The following is a 17,689-nucleotide window of genomic DNA, read 5'->3' as shown; positions in this document are numbered from 1 at the left end:
CCTGGAGGTTCAGATTGTAAAGAATCTGCCTGTCAATGCAGGAGTTTCAGGTTCAGTCCCTGGGTCGGGAAGATCCCCTGCAGGAGGAAATGGCTCCCCACTCCAGTATTCTTGCCTGGGAAATCCCATAGACAGAGGAGCCTGGTGGGCTACAGCCATGGAGTCACAAAGAGTCACTCAGTGATTAATACTCTCACTTTTCTGCCTAACCACAGAGTAGGTGGAATTCCATAGATACTTAAATCCACCCATAAAAGTGAAGAAAGTGAAAGTCACTCAGTCATGTCCGACTCTTTGCGACCCCATGGACTATACAGTCCATGGAATTCTCCAGGCCAGAATACTGGAGTGGGTAGCCCTTCCCTTCTCCAAGGGATCTTCCCAACCCTGGGATGGAACCCATTTCTCCTGCATTGGAGGCAGATTCTTTACCAGCTGAGCCACAAGGGAAGCCCAATACTCTGGAATAATCTATCAAAGTGCCTTTGGGATACTAATTCTTAATCAACCCTCTGTATCGTCCCCAGTTGGCTAAAGAAATGACACAATGCTAGGGGGAAAAAAAGTCATCCATGTGTGTGTAAATCATATACACATTGTCTAAATTTCTTCTTTGCGAAAGAAAAGTCTTGGGTCACTGGAGCAGAGAGTAGCATGCCTAGTCATTGTAATTTGCAAAGAGACTGAAGGTCGAGTTCTGTGCTCATGTATGTTGGGAATCATTATGTTTTTGGTGGGGTAGAGGGTTGAAGGGGTTGCTAGTTTTCCAGCTAAAGGAATTCAGAAATATTTGACTTTGACAATGGCTGCTTTTGAGAGGTGTCTGCAGATAATTCAGTTTCAACAAAGCCCATTCTGGCACAGAAGTCCTCTAATTAAGACATATTAAAAGATGTTTTTAAAAAAAAATGAAAAGAAAAAGAGAGGGACTTCCTGGTGGTCCAGTGGTGAAGGTCCTGAAGTTCCACTGCAGGGGGCACAGGTTCAATCCCTGATCAGGGAACTAAGAGTCTGCATGCCACATGGCATAACCAAAAATTTAAAAAATTGAATAATGGTGGGATCAGGCCACAGCGGGCTCCTCTGTCTCTCAACAGATGGCAGTGGAGACTCTTGTCAGTTCTGTAAAGGCCACTTGTGGTGAGATCACTCTGATTTTGCTTAAAGGGGGCTTCTAAGAGAAGCCCTGGGTTTGCTTAAGATTGATGTGGCCTGAGATGTAGAATTTTGACTGGGTACATGTCCTATCCAGAACCGAATGAACGAATGAATGATTGAACATTGACTGGGGAAAGGTTGAGCAGGTCTCTCCAGAAGGCAACATGAATTAGTTTTCTTTGGTAAAGGCAAGCTTATAACCCATCTCATGTCTTCCTACTGGCAACTAGTGTGACCAGCTCTATCTTCTAGAACATTCCCTCAGACCGTGTGAGTCCTGGGCCCTGGTAAAGCCAACCTTCAGAGTGACGGGACTAGTGTGACCAGCTCTATCTTCTAGAACTTTCCCTCAGACCATGGGAGGGAGGGGTGTCCTGGGCACTGGCAAAGTCAAACTTCAGAGTGTCTGGGGCCAGGGCCAGGCTAATCCAGCCAGGCAGGAAATTTCCTGGCCCTCAGGAGAGGAGTCTTCTCCACTAGACTAGGTCCTTCTTCCCTCAGGCAGGCACTTTCTTCCACCTACGACAGACCCGCATCCCCCTCAGACAGGACGTCCTTCCCTCTCAGACAGGGATCTCCTTCCCCCTCTGGAGATCTCCTCCTCCCTCAGACAGGCACGTCTTCCTCCCTCTCCGGACAGGCCTCCTCGCCACCTCGGGCTCGCTGGATTGGGACCTCTTCTTCCTTCAGACAGGCACCTGCGCCCCCTAGGACTGGACTCCCCGCTCCTTGAACGGACGGGCTCTACCCCTCTCGCCCTTGAACGGATTGGCTCCTCCTCCCACCTCGGACAGGCCCGCCCTCCCCGGGACTCACTCCTGGCCAGCTCCAGGGCGCCATCGCGGCTGTGCTGCTGCCGCAGCCGAGCGATGTACTCGCAGCAGTCCAGGAAGGCCTTGACGCACGCGTCGCCCTGCAGGATGAACTGGGCCCGGCGCTGGCACGGGAACTTCATGGGGTTGTCCCGCATGCCGTCTTCGCAGCACTTGCGCAGATCGCCGCTGTACTGACCCACTATGGGAACACAGATTCCCCCCCACGTCCCGCGCGGCCTCAGCTGCGGCCTCGAAGCAGCAGGCACTCAGGACACAGCCCAGGGAGAACTTCCCCACGGTCAGACCCTCCCCTTCCCTCTCTAGCTGGGATCCAGAAGGGGTGGGAACCAGCGGAGGGCGCACACCTTTATCCATCCTCTTCTCCATGAGCTGCACCGAGCGGCGTCGGCGGGCGGCTGGTTTCGGGCACTGCGGATCTAAAGGCAGGTGGAAGGGGAACCACATGGGTTAGGCACCTACTATGTTTCTGCTTTATTGACTATGCCAAAGCCTTTGACTGTGTGGGTAACAATAAACTGCGGAAAATTCTGAAAGAGATGGGAATACCAGACCACCTGACGTGCCTCTTGAGAAACCTGTATGCAGGTCAGGAAGCAACAGTTAGAACTGGACATGGAACAACACATTGGTTCCAAAGATGAAAAGGAGTATGTCAAGGCTATATACTGTCACCCTGCCTATTTAACTTCTATGCAGAGTACATCATGAGAAACGCTGGGCTGGAGGAAGCACAAGCTGGAATCAAGATTGCCAGGAAAAATATCAATAACCTCAGATATGCAGATGACACCATCCTATGGCAGAAAATGAAGAGGAACTAAAAAGCCTCTTGATGAAAGTGAAAGACGAGAGTGAAAAAGTTGGCTTAAAGCTCAACATTCAGAAAACGAAGATCATGGCATCTGGTCCCATCACTTCATGGGAAATAGATGGGGAAACAGTGGAAACAGTATCAGACTTTATTTTGGGGGGCTCCAAAATCACTGCAGATGGTGATTGCAGCCATGAAATTAAAAGACGCTTACTCCTTGGAAGGAAAGTTATGACCAACCTAGATAGCATATTCAAAAGCAGAGATTACTTTGCCAACAAAGGTCTGTCTAGTCAAGGCTATGGTTTTTCTAGTGGTCATGTATGGATGTGAGAGTTGGACTGTGAAGAAAGCTGAGTGCCGAAGAACTGATGCTTTTGAACTGTGGTGTTGGAGAAGACTCTTGAGAGTCCCTTGGACTGCAAGGAGATCCAACCAGTCCATTCTAAAGGAGATCAGTCCTAGGTGTTCGTTGGAAGGACAGATGCTGAGGCTGAAACTCCAATACTTTGGAAACCTCATGCGAAGACTTGACTCATTGGGAAAGACCCTGATGCCTGTAGGAGAAGGGAATGACAGACGATGAGATGGCTGGATGGCATCACCGACTCAATGGACATGGGTTTAGATAAACTCCGGGAGTTGGTGATGGACAGGGAGGCCTAGCGTGCTGCAATTCATGGGGTTGCAAAGAGTCAGACATGAGTGAGTGACTGAACTGAACTGACTGATTGATGTATCCTTGGTTTCCTCCCTACTGCCGCCTCCCCCTACCCCCACCCCCACCCCCGCCGTGATGTTGGAGTGTTATTGCAGCCCATACCGAGGCTCAGAAAGAAGTGATTTGAGAGACGGTGGTGGAGGCGGGACTTCAACACCCCAACCTGCACCCCAGAGCCCCGCCCTTAGCCTGCTCTCAGTATCTGGGGGATGGAGGCCCTGCTCTCACCTGCCCTGCCTCTCCCTGCATCCTCACCTGACCTCTGCTGGGTCTCCAGGCCCTGGCTCGTCTTGAGGGCGAGTCCTGCATCCGTGAAGACACCGGCATAGTCTCTTCCACTGCCTGGGGTGCAGCCAATGTCCGCTTTCTCCACCACGTCCCAGATCTGCGGGGTTTAGTGGAGGTGGAGGGTCAGAAGTGCCACCACCCTCTGGCCAACTTGTCCATCCAACCCCACCCCACCCATCCTTATCCTGCTCCCCAAGCTGGCAGGCCACGATGGACGATCCAGAGTTGGACTCTGGACTGCATCCATTCCCAGTACCATCTTCCACGTGGACCTTTGTCCACCCACATTCTCAACCTCAGCTTGACTTCAACCCATCCCCATGTCTACATCCATTCAGACCTCTATGCTCAGCCCATCTGCTCTGCTCCAGCACCATTCCCAGGTGGGTCAGTGGTAAAGAATCTGCCTGCCAATGCAGGAGACACAGGTTCCATCCCTGGGTGGGGAAGGTCCCCTGGAGAAGGAAATGGCAACCCACTCCAGTATTCTTGCCTGGGAAATGCCATGGACAGAGAAGCCTGGTGGGCTACAGTCCATGGGGTTGAAAAAGAGTTGGACAGGACTGAGTGACTAAACGACAACAAGCATCATTCCCACCTCATCCCAATGCCATCTCTGAACCAACCTCAGTGACTCTGGGGCATACCTTACTCTGGGTCAATTTGTTCTTCTTATTCAGCACAAACACGCCCTTGTCCACGGCCACCAACCCCACTCGGGACCCGTGGTTAGCCTCGATCTTCAGGGTTATCAGTTTCCCGGGTCGACGTTGTTTCTCTTCCTTCCCATCATTTTTCACCACCAGCTAGGGGAGGGGGAGCAGGTTGGAGGGGGAAGTCAGCCCTGTAAGACCCCAAGAAGCCCAAGACAGAGGAGGTCTTGAGCTGGACTGAAAGGGGAGGGGACGAAGCAAGCCAAACTGGCATCAGGCAGAAAAGAGAGAAAACCAGCAGCAAGGCAGACACTGAGTGCAAGCCTCCACTTACGAAATAAATGAATCATAGGGATCAAACACACAGTGTGAAGAAGATAGTCAGTAACCACATAGGATCTTTGTATGGTGACACGTGGTTACTAACAGGACTCATCATGGTGAGCATTTTGAAACACAGAAATATCGAATCACATACTGATATTCGGATTGTAGAAATGTCGTACGCCAGGAACTAACATAGTGGCATAGGTCAATTAGGCACTTCCCTGTAGCTCAGTCGGTAAAGAATCCACCTGCAATGCAGGAGACCCGGGTTGATCCCTGGGTTGGGAAGATCCCCTGGAGAAGGAAATGACAACCCACTCCAGTACTCTTGCCTGGGAAATCCCATGTACAGAGGACCCCGGCAGACTACAGTCCATGGGGTTTCAAAGAGTCGGACATGACTTAGCGAGTAACCACCACCATAGGTCAATTATACTTCAAACAAACATACTCATAGAAAAAGAGATCAGATGTGTGGTAAAGGGAAGGGGAACTGAGTGAAGGTGGTTAAAATCAAACTTTCAGCTATAAGTACCAGGGGTGTAATGTACAACATAATAAATACATGTACTTAACCCTGCTGTGCCATTATATAGGAAGGTTGTTAGAGGAAACCCTGAATTCTCACCACAAGGGGAAAGATTTTTTTTTCTATTTCTTTAATCTCATATCTCTACGAGATGATCGGTATTCACTCAACTTATTGTGGTGATCACTTATGATGTACCTAGGTTAAATCATTATGCTCTACACCTTAAACTTAGTACGTGTATAAATTACATTTCAATAAAACTGGAAGAAAAAGAAGCTAAGGGAACTTCCCTGGTGGTCCAGTGGTTAGGACTTTGCCTTCCAATTCAGGGAGTACAGGTTCGATCCCTGGTTGGGGTGCTAAGATCCCACCTGCCTCCCAGCCCAAAAACCAAAAGCATAAAATAGAAGTAATATTGTAACAATTCAATAAAGACTTTAAAAAATGGTCCATATGAAGAAAAAAAAAAGATGAAGAAACTGAGGCTGAAAGAGACGGAAGAATGAGATGGGAAAGGAAGAGGGGCAGGAACTCTGAAATGAGGGAGAGGCATGGACTCGAAAGGCTGGAGAGAGACAGAGCCAGAGGCACAAGACGGGGAGAGGGACAGCCAGGCGGAGGGTCCCCAGATGGGACAGAGAGGTGCCAGGGAGCTTACCGTGCCCATACACGAGTCCTTGACATCCACCCACACGGAGTCGGCGACCACCTCCCTCTGGCCATTGGCATTGATCAGCGTGTAATAGGCCACCAGGCGGAAGGAAGGGATGAAGTCTGATGTGATGATCAAGGGCAACACCACCAGGTCCTGGCCGGGCTCTCGGTCCTGGCGTCCCACCTTCAACAGCTTCCCCTTGTTCATGATCTGGGGGAACAGTTCGGTATAAGGATCAGGAAGGTGAGCGGGAGAATGGGTGGGAGTCGGGGTTGGGGGAGGTGGAATCTGGGATGGATGAGGGCTCCCAGGGAGGCTGGGAGTTCTAGAAAGCCACGGACCATGTAGGTGTAGTAGCGGATCTTGGCTTGCTGGCTGGGGTCCGTGCGCAGGTGGAAGTTGACGTTGAGAGTCTCCCCAGGCTTGAGCTCCACGCGGGGCACAGAGAGGTGCAGGTAGTTATTGGAGTTCCCCTGGGTGTTGTAGGGTAGGGCCTGCATGGTCCTGGTGGCCTGTCGCCCCTCGGGGATATTGTCCTTCTTTGTGCGTACCTGGTCAGGGAAAGACAGATGCCATGATGCCCACCTGCCCTCCCCAGAGACATCTACATCCATACCCCTGAGACTAGGCATTTTATGTGAGGAGAAAGACTTTGCAGATGAGATTAGGTTAAGGATATTAAGGAGATGGGGAAGAAACCGAATGATCCAGGTGGGCCCAATGCCATCACAAGTGTGCATATAAGATGTCTAGGCAGGGACTTCCCTGATGGCACAGTGGATAAGAATCTGCCTGCCAATGCAGGGAACATGGGTCCGATCCCTGGTCCGGGAAGATTACACAGGCTGTGGAGCAAAAGCCTGTGTGTCACAACTATTGAGCCTATGCACCCTAGAGCCTGTGGTCTGCAACAGAGAGAAGCCACCTCAGTGACAAATCCAAGCACCACAACTAGAGAAGCTGGCAAACAGCAATGAAGACCGAGTGCCACCAATGAATAAATAAAATGAATAAATAAATAATTTAAAATAAAAAGGCATCTGGGCAGAAGACATCTAGAAGGTAGGACCCTGCTGTGCAGATGGAAAAACATCTGTGCGTGCAAACTATTATATACAGAATGGATAACCAAGGCCCTACAGCACAGCACAGGGAACTCTATTCAATATCCTGTGAGAAACCATTATGGAAAAAACTATGAAAAAGAACGTACACATGTATATGTCTAACTGAATCACTTTGCTGTACAGCAGTAATTAACACAACATTGTAAGTCAATTCTACTTCAATCAAATAAATGAAAACATAAAGAGAGCCCTTTTATGCAAATGAAAACATGTCTGTGGATGGCACATCCCTCTATGCAAATGAAAGGAACCCACTCTATGCCCAGGACAGGATCCTTTTGTGCATAAGTTAGGACCCCACTCTACAAAATTAAGTCCCCTGAGGCTGGCCCAGAACTCACGGTGATGGTCAGGGGATCCCGTTTGTTCTGTGTGTTGATGCTCAGCTTGGCCACGCCATCATCCTGGGTCAAGGACTGCACATTGCTGCCCTGGGTCACCACTGGGATGTGGCGGGCAGGGGAGCCGTCAGGGTTCGTCACGTACACCTGTGGGTACAGGGGCAGGTGGAGGGCATTTAGGCAGACCCAGAGGTGTGATCGTGCTCAGGACCAGTGTCGAGGGGTGCAGTCCTGCCCAGGGTCTCACCATGAGGTCGAAGGGCATGGCAGGTTTGAAGAACTTGGGGGTCTTGGTGAAATGGATCTGGTAGGGGGAAGTCACAATGGGGATCCCGGCGCGCTCCGCCTCCACCATGTCGCTGCCTGAGGGGGGCCAGCCATGAGGGTGGGCTCCTGGGCCACCCCTCAGGACCAGGCTCCCCCATCAGACTGCACTCTGCCTTTGTACTGGGCCTCTCTCCTTAGACTGTCTCCCCCATCGACCTGATTCTACCTTCATTCTGAACATCCACCCTCAGAATGAGTCTCCCCTCTTGCACTGGGTCTTATGCCCCAGAGTGGTTCTTCCCTGTCAGATTGGACCCCTCTTTCATTCTGGCCCTCCTCCCTCAGACGAGGTCTCCCCTGTAAGACTGGATGCCCCCCTTCATTCTGCACCTCCTCCCTCAGGCTAGACCTCCCCTGCCAGCCTGGACCCCTCCTTCATTCTGGGCTTCCTCTCTCAGACGAGACCTCCCTTGTCAGACTGGATCCTGCCCCCTTCCTTCTTGGCCTTCTCCCTCAGATTGCATGTCCCCCCTCAGACTGGATCCCCCTTTCATTCTGGGCCTCCGCTCCCAGACTGGGCCTCACCTGATTGCAAGATGACGGTGGCGGACACATATATGGACTTGCCCACCAGGGCATCAGCTCGGGAGGGCTGTACTCCATTCAGCAAAACCTGACGTTTCAGTACGGCCTCCCCATTACCATCGTTGATCTGGGGGAGACAGTAAGGGTTCATGGCGGAGGGGAGACCTGGGGGGAGCGCCCAGGGCGTGGGCTCAGACGACAGGAGACAGGAAGGGTGTTCAGGGTGGAGGAGACCAGACAGGGCCTCTGTTAGGTACCGGAACACGGGTGAGAGAGTGAGTCAATGAAATTCTCCGGTCACCATCCTGGACCCCAAAGATGACGAAAGCTGTTCCGTCCACGTGCTCCCCGTACAAGAACCTGCGATGCAGGGACAGTCTCACATTTTTGCTTCTGCAGATGAGTCTTCCTCCAAACTAGCTTTGGCCTCCGTTAAGCCCCTCACCGCACTTGGCCCCTCCCCCTGCCCCTCACCTGGCAATGATGTTGATCTTCAGGCCATCTGGGTCATCAACGTAGTAGAATTTCTCTTCAGGCTCTAGTTGGACCTCAAAACTGGGAAGCACTGGGGGGACAGATTATGTTGGTGGGGGACCAGCATTGGGCCCAGCCTGATGCACTCCCCCTCCCTCCACCCCCTAGCCCCAGCTCCCTGGCCCTCTTACCATATTCCTTCACCTCAAACTCAGTGGAGAAGACCTGCTGCGGAGAATCTTCATAGTGGGCTTTGATCTTCCACACCCCCATGCTGTGGGGAAGGTAGGCTGGTGATCTGGGCACACCTGGCAGCCCCCCACTCCCTCTCCTGGGGTAGGGGAGCCCCAAACCCCCTCCTGGAGGACCTGACATACTTCACCAGTTCTGGAATGTTCCAGGACAAGGCCAAGATGCCAAACTGGTTGTGAGAAGACCGGGAGTCCCGCTTGACAAGGACGCCATCGGGAGTCTGTGGGGAGACAGAGAAATGGCTCTTCAGAGATGAGGCTTTGCCTCTCGGCTCGCCCCTCCCTGTCTGCGTCTGGACATTCTCTCTGTGTTAGGTCCACAGGGGCAGTGGTGAAGAACGTGCCCCTGAGCCAGTCAGCTTGGGTTCAAATCCCCACTGAGCCAATTACAAGCTGTGGGACCTTGGGCAAGTTACTTAGCCTCTCTGTGCTCAATGAGCACATCTAGAAAAAGATAATTATTACTCCTATGTCACTGATTTGGGACATGTTAATATAGGCAAGAGCTGATGATGATCAGCGTCTCTCCAAAGACAAATAATGACTAGCATTTGGGACTTCCCTGGTGGTGGCCCAGTGGCTAAAACTCCACACTTCCAATGCAAGGATTGCACGCTCGACCCCTGGTCATGGAACTAGATTCCACATGCCGCAGTTACAACGCAACACAACCTAATAAACAGATGTTAAAAATGATAATAACTAGCACATGTCATCTATTGTGATGCAGGACCCTGTGCTAAGCATTTGATTAGCACATACATATACCACACATAACTGCCCACATTTGCCTTTTTGACATAGCAATGTTGCATGGCTTGACCTCATACACATGTGATTTCATGCACTGCCAACAGTTAAACATCAGGAGACATCACATAGAAATCTGGTTTTCTGGCTTCTCTTGGAAATTAGGGTCACTGTGGATAACATGTTTCTGTTGGTACGGGGTGACATTTGCTGGGAGCTGAGCACTGTGCCTCTAGAGGAGATGTGTGTCCTGTTCATCTCTAAAGCCAGCTCACAGCCCTCAGGACCTGGCCCTTGTTAGCTCTGTGTAATCTCAGGAAATACTCAGGAAGATCCCCAGAGGAGGACATGCCCCAGTCTTCCTGCCTTCTCTCTCCCTTCACCCTACATGTATGGTTCCCTCCCAGTCTCTCCCTGCTTCTCTCTTCCCTCTCCTTCCCTCCCTCCTTCCAGTAACTTTTTATTTATCCCACTACCCACCAAGCATGCTGTCAACAGAAAATCCCTTCCCCTCCATTTGGAATTTATGTTCAGTGGAGGTTAGGGGAAGGTGCAATTAATAAAATGTATAGATCCAATTTACGATGCCAGAAGGAGAGGGGGTGTTGCAGTTTTACAGGGCACTCAGTGACATCTCACTGTAAAATTGGGACACGAAGACTTGAAGGAGGTGAGGGAGCGGTCGGTGCGGAAATTTCCAGGAAGAGGGTTTTCTGGGTAGGGGGAATAGTCCACGCAAAGGCCCCGGGGCAGGGCTGTGACTGAGGAGACCGGTGTGTGGCTGGAGCAGAGCGAGCCAAGGAGAAGAGGGAAGAAGCGAGGGCAGGGAGGGGATGGGGTAGGTCTTGCAGAGGCCTGTGGGCTGCAGGAGGACTTGAAATTGTGTTCTCAGGGAGGTGGGAGGCCTGGAGGGCTGGGGGCTGAGGAGAGGGCAGGGCCTGACTCAAGTGCTCACGGGCGCCCTCTGGCGGCACTAGGGAATTAGTGTCTGTCATCATCCCAAGCCTCGGATGAACAGACTCGGAAATGTGAAATGACCTGTCCAGAGTCACCCAGTGACCGGGTGTCTATCTGGAGCTAGAATCCTCAGGCGCAAGCAAGCATCGCGCCACGTGGTCTCCCTGGCTCCCGGCCCCCTCTCCCGACCTCTCTATATGCCTCTCTTTGACTTTGGGTCTCCGCCGGTGGCTCTTTCTCTGTCTCGATCTCTTTGTCTCTCCCTTGGTCTCAGCCCCGGGTAGGTCCGGGGCCCCGGTTGGCTGGTACCTCGATGCTGATGAAAACCGTCTGTCCCACGGGCAGCAGCTTGTGGTCCACAGTGAAGACCCGATAGAGGACTGATCGGTGGGAGAGAGAGAGACAGTTGGGTGAGACTCTGCCCCTCCTCCAGCCCTGCCCCTCCCCAATCCCGCCCTCTCCAGCCAGCGCTCCCCGCCCCTTACCGGAGGAGCCTGGGGTGTAGACGGTCTTGTCCGTCTGGATGAAGAGGTACCCGCTCTGAAGGCTGATCAGCACCACCTTCTCCACCTGGACATTCCCGAAGGCCGCGACGACGATCACGAACTTGTGCCCCTTGTCTGATTTTAACTCTTTGCTGGCCGGGATCTGGGAGTGAACCAAGAGATCATTAGGGGTCTGCTCCACCTGCCCTCTTCACAACAAAGCCTGCCCATCAATTCTGGTTTGCCCAGATTTGGGGAGTAACGGGGTACTGAGATGGGGGGAGGGTTAGAGAGGGGGTTGGGGTCAGAGGGAGGCATGGGAAGGGGAAGCAAGAGGCGGCTCAGAGGAGGGAGGGCTCAGAAGGGGAAGGGACTCAAAGAGAAGACTCAGATGGAAGGGCCTCTGAAGGAAGAGGAGGGCTTAGAGAGGGAGGGGCTAGGAGGGCCGGGCTCAGAAATGGGAAAGGGCTCAGAGACCCTAGAGCTGGGAAGGAGGTGGACTTGAGAGAGACCAGGGGGCTACTGTAGAGCACAGGGACCTCTGCTCAGTATTACGTAACCGCCTAAATGAGGCAAGAATTTGGAAAAGAATATATATATGTATATGTATCACCGAATCACTTGACTGTACACCTGAAATTACTGCAACATTATGCTCCAGTATAAATTTAAAAGCCGGGAACCCAAAGCCAGTGCTTTGGGACAACCCAGAGGGATAGGGTGGGGAGCAATGTGGAAGCGGTTTTTAGGATGGGGGTGGGGACACACGCATACCCGTGGCCGATTCATGTTGATGTATGGCAAAAACCATCAAAATATTGTAAAGTAATTGTCCTCCAATTAAAACAAATTAATTAACAAATTAAAAAAGAAGGTGGAGACAGCTCAGAGAAAGCTCTGGATGAAGCAGTGGGAGGGGCTCAGAAAAGGGAGGGCTCAGATGGGGGAGGGGGAGACTCAGAAGGGGCGGGGCTCAGGCCGTGTGGGTGGGGCTCAGAGAGGGGGAAGGGCTCTCCGAGGACTCTGTGTAGGACTCTCGGAGCTGGTGCCGCATCAGCAGGACTGGATTCCCTGGCGCGCCCACCTTGATGGTGACGGTGCTCAAGTAGCCATTGTTGCTGTTCAGCTGGGTGTTTTCGTTTGACAGCACTTGTTTCTTGGCCGGGAAGTCGTGGACAGTGACCGAGACCTGAATATTCCCTTGTCCTCCGTGGGCCTCCAGCACCACAGTCTCCTCGCTCTCCAGACGCAGGACGTTGGGGGTGATCATGGAATACCTGCCGGAGGGGAGCATGGGGCGTGGAGCTGTCATGCCCGGAAGCCCGAGCTGCCAACCCTTCCCCAGGGTGAGCACTCTGCCCCAGTCCCTGGTCTCACAGGGGATCCGGTGACCGGCAGACAACTGGGGGCGGGGCGGGGGTGGGGGGTGGGAGGCAAGGGCGGTGCTTCACATCCCATCAACTGCTGAACACCAAAATGAGAGGTGCCAACTCTTCCAAGACTTGCAAACTCACCACTGAACCCGCTTATTCCAGGAGCTCTACTCCCAAAATCTTTAAACACCCCAAGTCTCTAAACACCCAGCCCTGAACACCATGTGTGCTATGTGCTAAGTGGTGTCAATCGTGTCCGACTCTTTGCTGCCCTCTAGATTGTAGCCGGCCAGGCTCCTTTGTTCATGGGATTCTCCAGGCAAGAATACCAGAGTGGGTTGCTGGTGCCCTCCTCCAGGGGATCTTCCTGACCCAGGGATCAAACCCGCGTCTCCTGTGTCTCCTGCATTCCAAGCAGATTCCTTACCTGTTGAGCCACCAGGACAGACAAGACCATCCCAAACTCCTCCCTAAACCTGTGGCACCCCAGACCCAGATCCACTCCCTCAGCCACATACACCCACGCGAAGTCTCTAGACCCTTAAAACCTGAAACTACAAACTCCCAGAATCTGTGCCAGTCAAATGTCCAGGATGCCAAATCACCTCTCCTGCAGAATCACTCATTCCATGTGCATGCCCTACACACGCAGGGCCTTGTACCACAAATGCACACTCTCATCTCCGAAGCAGCCTTTTTTGGGGTCAGGCTGTGACTACTCACATGGGGTCCCCCAAGGCCATGGGGAGACTGGCTAGAAGCAGCAGCAGCAGCAGGCTGGGACCTGAGGTGGGCTGCATGGTGCTGGGGCAGTGGAGGGACAGAGGGATGGAGGGATGGAGGGAGAAGGCGGTGGGGGGCGGGGGGGGGCAATGAGCTGAGGTTGCTGGAGGCTACCTTTTATTTGGCTCCTGCCTTCCTCCCTCCCCTGACCAGCCCTCACTCCCCGCAGCCTCCCTCCTCCCTGGGACTGCCCCAGATTTCTCAATACTGTTTCCTAAGTTTTTCAATCTGTAGGGCCAGCATGCCTGGCATAAGTAACCCGGGGCCATGTTCTTCAGCTACAGGGTCACAACAACCTCCTGCCCTGGCCCCCCTCCGGGTCACGGCCAGCTGGTGATCAGGGACCTTTCCCGGTTACATCCACTTGGTAGTAGATGAAAGCAGGGGGCAGAGGGCCACCCTTCCCCCCCAAGTCCAGATATCTGGGCCTGACCCTCAGTCTCCTTTTAAGCATGCATTTATTCAGCAGCCTCTTCCTGTGAGTCCATCTCTGTGCTAGCATCTCATGTCCCACTGTCAGAATCTTCCATGTTGGCATGGGGCTGGGGGCCGGGGACAGAGTCCAACATCAATGGTCCTAGCCCCATGGAGTGTTTTCTCCACTGGAGAAGGACTCAGCTTCTTGGAGAGTCAGGGAAGGTTTCTTGGAGGAAGGGACATTTCAGCTGGGCTTTGAAGTATGTGTAGGAGTTCACTATCCAACTGAGAATGTTTTCTAGGGCAAGGAGAGCCTGGAATTCCCTTCACCTAATCTCATCAAGAGGCCTGAGTGGCTAAAAAGTCATAATTGAGGAAAGTCCCATGGCTAGCTTTTGTTACATCAACGCCTTCTTAGGGGAGGGAGGTTCAAGAGGGATGGGACATGTGTATACCTATGGCTGATTCATGTTTATGTATGGCAGAAACCAACACAACATTGTAAAGCAATTATCCTCCAATTAAAAAATAAATTTAAAAACATTCTCGGGATATTATTATTGGTAAAAATTGTATTTAACTTGTTGCATATGAATTGGTAATATAGTCATATGGCTCAATATCTGAAAGGTAACCTTCCTCCTGCCCTTGTTGCTAGCCATCAGGGTCTCAGACATGACCCTGTAACCAAGTCTCACGTTTCTCTCCAGAGGTATATTATACGTTTACAAACATTCACACGTTTCAAAAACAAATATAAGAAAGCTCTACAAACTCTTCTTCCTGGTCTCCGTGGGTTACACCTTGCTTTTTCATAAACAATATACAGTAGAGATTGTCTCACTATCAGAGCACAGAGAGCTTCCTTGTTCTTACAGGCAGTGAAAGTAACCAGTCTTCTACTGACGGACAGACAGACTTCCTATTGTTACAAAACCATGCTCCCTCCAAAGATTAATCTGCATTATTGCCCAGTTCTCATGATTGTTAACTGGTAAACCTTGGGGAAATTACTGATAACCACTTGAGCCTCAGTTTCCTCCTGTAAAGGGGTTATAACAGCAAGCAACTTCAAAGGGTTCTTACTACAATGAGAAAAGATCATTCTGATCGAAGGCTGTGTTCTAACAGTAACCTTGCTAGATATCGCTAAATTCCCCTCCATAGTTATATTGATTGGCATATTCACCAGTCTTGCACAAAGTTGCCAATTTCCTCATCCCCGCCCCTCCCCCACCCGCACCCCTGCTCCCGGCCCACCGCCCTATTTTTGCCTCAGTGTCAATATAATTTGCTTGTAAGTTGAGCCTCTGGGGGATGGGGAGACTGTGAAGCCAGGTGTAGGGAGGATGGGGGATCTATCTAGAACCCTGAAGAGATGGAGGATTCAGAAGCCCAGAGGGCTGTTTTCCAGAGCCTCCTTGAAGGGGTTAACAGGGACCTCACTCTGATTTCCTGTAAACCGTGCTCTTTTCCTGGCCATGCCCCCTGTGTCCCTGCCCCCCGAGTAGGGGGAGGCGTGGAGAAACAACAAACCTGGACTCTGTCTGATCTGATTGTGACACCCTTTCCTTGGAAGAGGAGAAGGGGGTGGGGGGATGCAAACACTTGCTTTCCCTACAGAACTGGGGTTCAACTTCTGAAACTGAGATGTGGCCACCTTCTAGGATCCTCCACTCCCCAATACTTTCTTTATCTTTCTCCCCCGTCCACCCGCCAAAACATTCACCCCGTTTCCTGGTTCCGTTATAGACTTAAGCCTCAGGGCTCTGTGATTTGTCAAGGAATCAAGAATTTGAGAAGGAATTCCTGCTGACCTCGCTCTCCCCGTGGGGTTGCCTGCCCCTCCCTCAGAGCCTCAGTTAGTCCATCTGAACAAAGGGGTTGATGGCAGTTCCTGCTGCTTTTTTATTCTGGCCACACCGAGCAGCAGGCAGGTGGGATCTTAGCTCCCCCAACCAGGGATCCAAACTGCTCCCCCACCCCCCACATTTGAAGCGCAGCGTCTTATCCACTGGACCGCCAGGGAAGTCCCAGTTCCTACTGTTTTGACAATTAAGAGAACCCAAATGCTGTGAGAGACACAAGTTCTATTCCTGGGTTGGGAAGATCCCCTGGAGGAGGGCATGGCTATGCCTTCCAGTATTCTTGCCTGGAGAATCCCATGGACAGGGGAGCCTGGTGGGCTACAGTCCATGGGGCAACAAAGAGTCGGACACTGAGCGACCGACTACACAGATGCCTTGAAGTCCTGGGCTTGGAGGGAAGGCTCATGCCCACAGTGATGAAGGTCTGAGAAGGGTCCTACCCATGATATCCAGGAGGTGACCAGAGGGATGGAGGGGAAAGTGAACCAAGGTCTCCTGGGAGGGAAGGAAACAAGAGGAATTCTTCCAGGCTTTTTTCAGGGGAATGGATATTTGCATCCAGAAGTTTGGGAGGAGGATGATGGGAAAGATAAGCCAGCAGGGGAGAAAGAGAAGGAGGCATTCTTGGTGTGGACCCAGGGGGAGCGAGGCTGCCTGGGGAGGTTCTAAGTGGAATATCTAGGGGTTTTTCTTTTCTTTTTTTTTTTTTTTGGCCATGCCATACATCTTGCAGGATCTTAGTTTCTTGACCAGGGAACAAACCCAGGACCCCTGCACTGGAAGCCTGGAGTCCTAACCACTGGACCATCCTCCTAGAGGATGCCCTTCTAGGAGACTCTTACACAAACAGAATATGTTTGCTTGTTGTTGTTTAGTTGCTAAGTTGTGCCCAACTCTTTTGCAACACCATGGATTGTAGCCCACCAGGGCCCTCTGTCCGTGGGATTTCCCTGGCAAGAATTCTGAAGTGAGTTGCCATTTCCTTCTCCAGGGGATCTTCCTGGATCAGGGATTGAACCCGAGTCGTTTGCATTGGCAGGTGGATTCTTTACTGCTGAGCCGCCAGAGAAACCCAAAATATTTGTTACTTATCTGAAATACAGATTTAACTGGGCATCCTGTATTTTGCCTGGCAACCCTAGCTAGGGTGCAAATAGAACGGGGAGGGGGGCAGAAATGGGTGTGATTTCTGAGTGACGGGAGCCCAGGTGCCCCTCTCCCCTTTAGTTCTCTGCATTTGCCTTAGTACTGTTATCTCCTGGCTGCACCCCAACCCCACCCTTTCCCCACACAGGCGTGGCCACATCTGGGAGCAGCGGACATCCATCTTCCTCACCCTTCACCCCCACCCATTCCAGGATGGGTGCTACACTGCTTTCTGGGAATTTCTCTCCAGGACCTAGAGCCTGGTCCCACCTCCACCTCTCCCTCCCCCACCAGCAGCCTAGGCTTCCCCTTCTCCCCTACTTGTTACTCAGTAACTTGGGTTAACCTTGACCTGATGGAACCCATCCATTTGCCCTCTGGCTCCTTTCCCCCACCTACTCATGCATATGCAAGCAGAGATACCAGGAACCCTCCACTTTGGGGAATACAGGGGCCAAGGTTTTTTTTTTTTTCTTGAACATGCCACTCAGCTTGAAGAATCTTAGTTCCCAAACCAGGGATCAAATACAGGCCATCATCAGTGACCGTGGAGTCCTAACCACTGGACCACCAGTGAGTTCCAAGCCAGAAGTTTTGACTCCAGCTCTGCCTTCTCCCAGCCTCTGTTCCTTGCAGAACAGAGCAAGGAACCTCCCTCTGAGTTTTGGGGTGACAGCATCTATCATCAGGCAAGCTAGTGCTCAGACAGGCGCCCAGCAATTGATGCATGCAAGATGTACTTGAACTGTGTTTTTATTTTTACTAACTTCTGCTTCTCCTCTCTCTTGCCTTATTTCAGTGACAGCCCCTCCAGGCCTCCAGGCCAGAGTTCCTGCTTCCTCCCTCTCCCTCATCCCCTGTAATCCTCCCTGGGACCCCTCGGT

The 17,689-nt window shown here is 51.9% G+C and overlaps 1 protein-coding gene across 1 annotated transcript in view; it reads right to left on the bottom strand.

The window, feature by feature from the left end:
- The window catches only part of LOC128050333 (complement C3-like), a 36,278-nt gene extending 22,887 nt beyond the window's left edge, over window positions 1–13,391 (bottom strand). Inside the window, exons 1-17 of the mRNA XM_052642558.1 lie at window positions 13,315–13,391; window positions 12,303–12,495; window positions 11,219–11,381; window positions 11,043–11,113; window positions 9,153–9,247; window positions 8,967–9,049; window positions 8,776–8,866; window positions 8,559–8,661; window positions 8,302–8,428; window positions 7,697–7,812; window positions 7,450–7,596; window positions 6,323–6,532; window positions 5,985–6,191; window positions 4,462–4,620; window positions 3,782–3,911; window positions 2,339–2,410; window positions 1,975–2,172 (exon numbers count right to left, since the gene is read on the bottom strand). Coding sequence (XP_052498518.1) covers window positions 1,975–2,172; window positions 2,339–2,410; window positions 3,782–3,911; window positions 4,462–4,620; window positions 5,985–6,191; window positions 6,323–6,532; window positions 7,450–7,596; window positions 7,697–7,812; window positions 8,302–8,428; window positions 8,559–8,661; window positions 8,776–8,866; window positions 8,967–9,049; window positions 9,153–9,247; window positions 11,043–11,113; window positions 11,219–11,381; window positions 12,303–12,495; window positions 13,315–13,391 — 2,242 coding nt within the window. The remainder of the gene's footprint in view (window positions 1–1,974; window positions 2,173–2,338; window positions 2,411–3,781; window positions 3,912–4,461; window positions 4,621–5,984; window positions 6,192–6,322; window positions 6,533–7,449; window positions 7,597–7,696; window positions 7,813–8,301; window positions 8,429–8,558; window positions 8,662–8,775; window positions 8,867–8,966; window positions 9,050–9,152; window positions 9,248–11,042; window positions 11,114–11,218; window positions 11,382–12,302; window positions 12,496–13,314) is intronic.
- Window positions 13,392–17,689: the final 4,298 nt, after the last annotated feature.

The sequence above is a fragment of the Budorcas taxicolor genome, chromosome 7 (genome assembly GCF_023091745.1).
Source record: "Budorcas taxicolor isolate Tak-1 chromosome 7, Takin1.1, whole genome shotgun sequence".
Classification (NCBI taxonomy): domain Eukaryota; kingdom Metazoa; phylum Chordata; class Mammalia; order Artiodactyla; family Bovidae; genus Budorcas; species Budorcas taxicolor.
The sequence above is the reverse complement of the archived record's forward strand: the minus strand, read 5'-3'. Positions and strand labels throughout refer to the sequence as shown.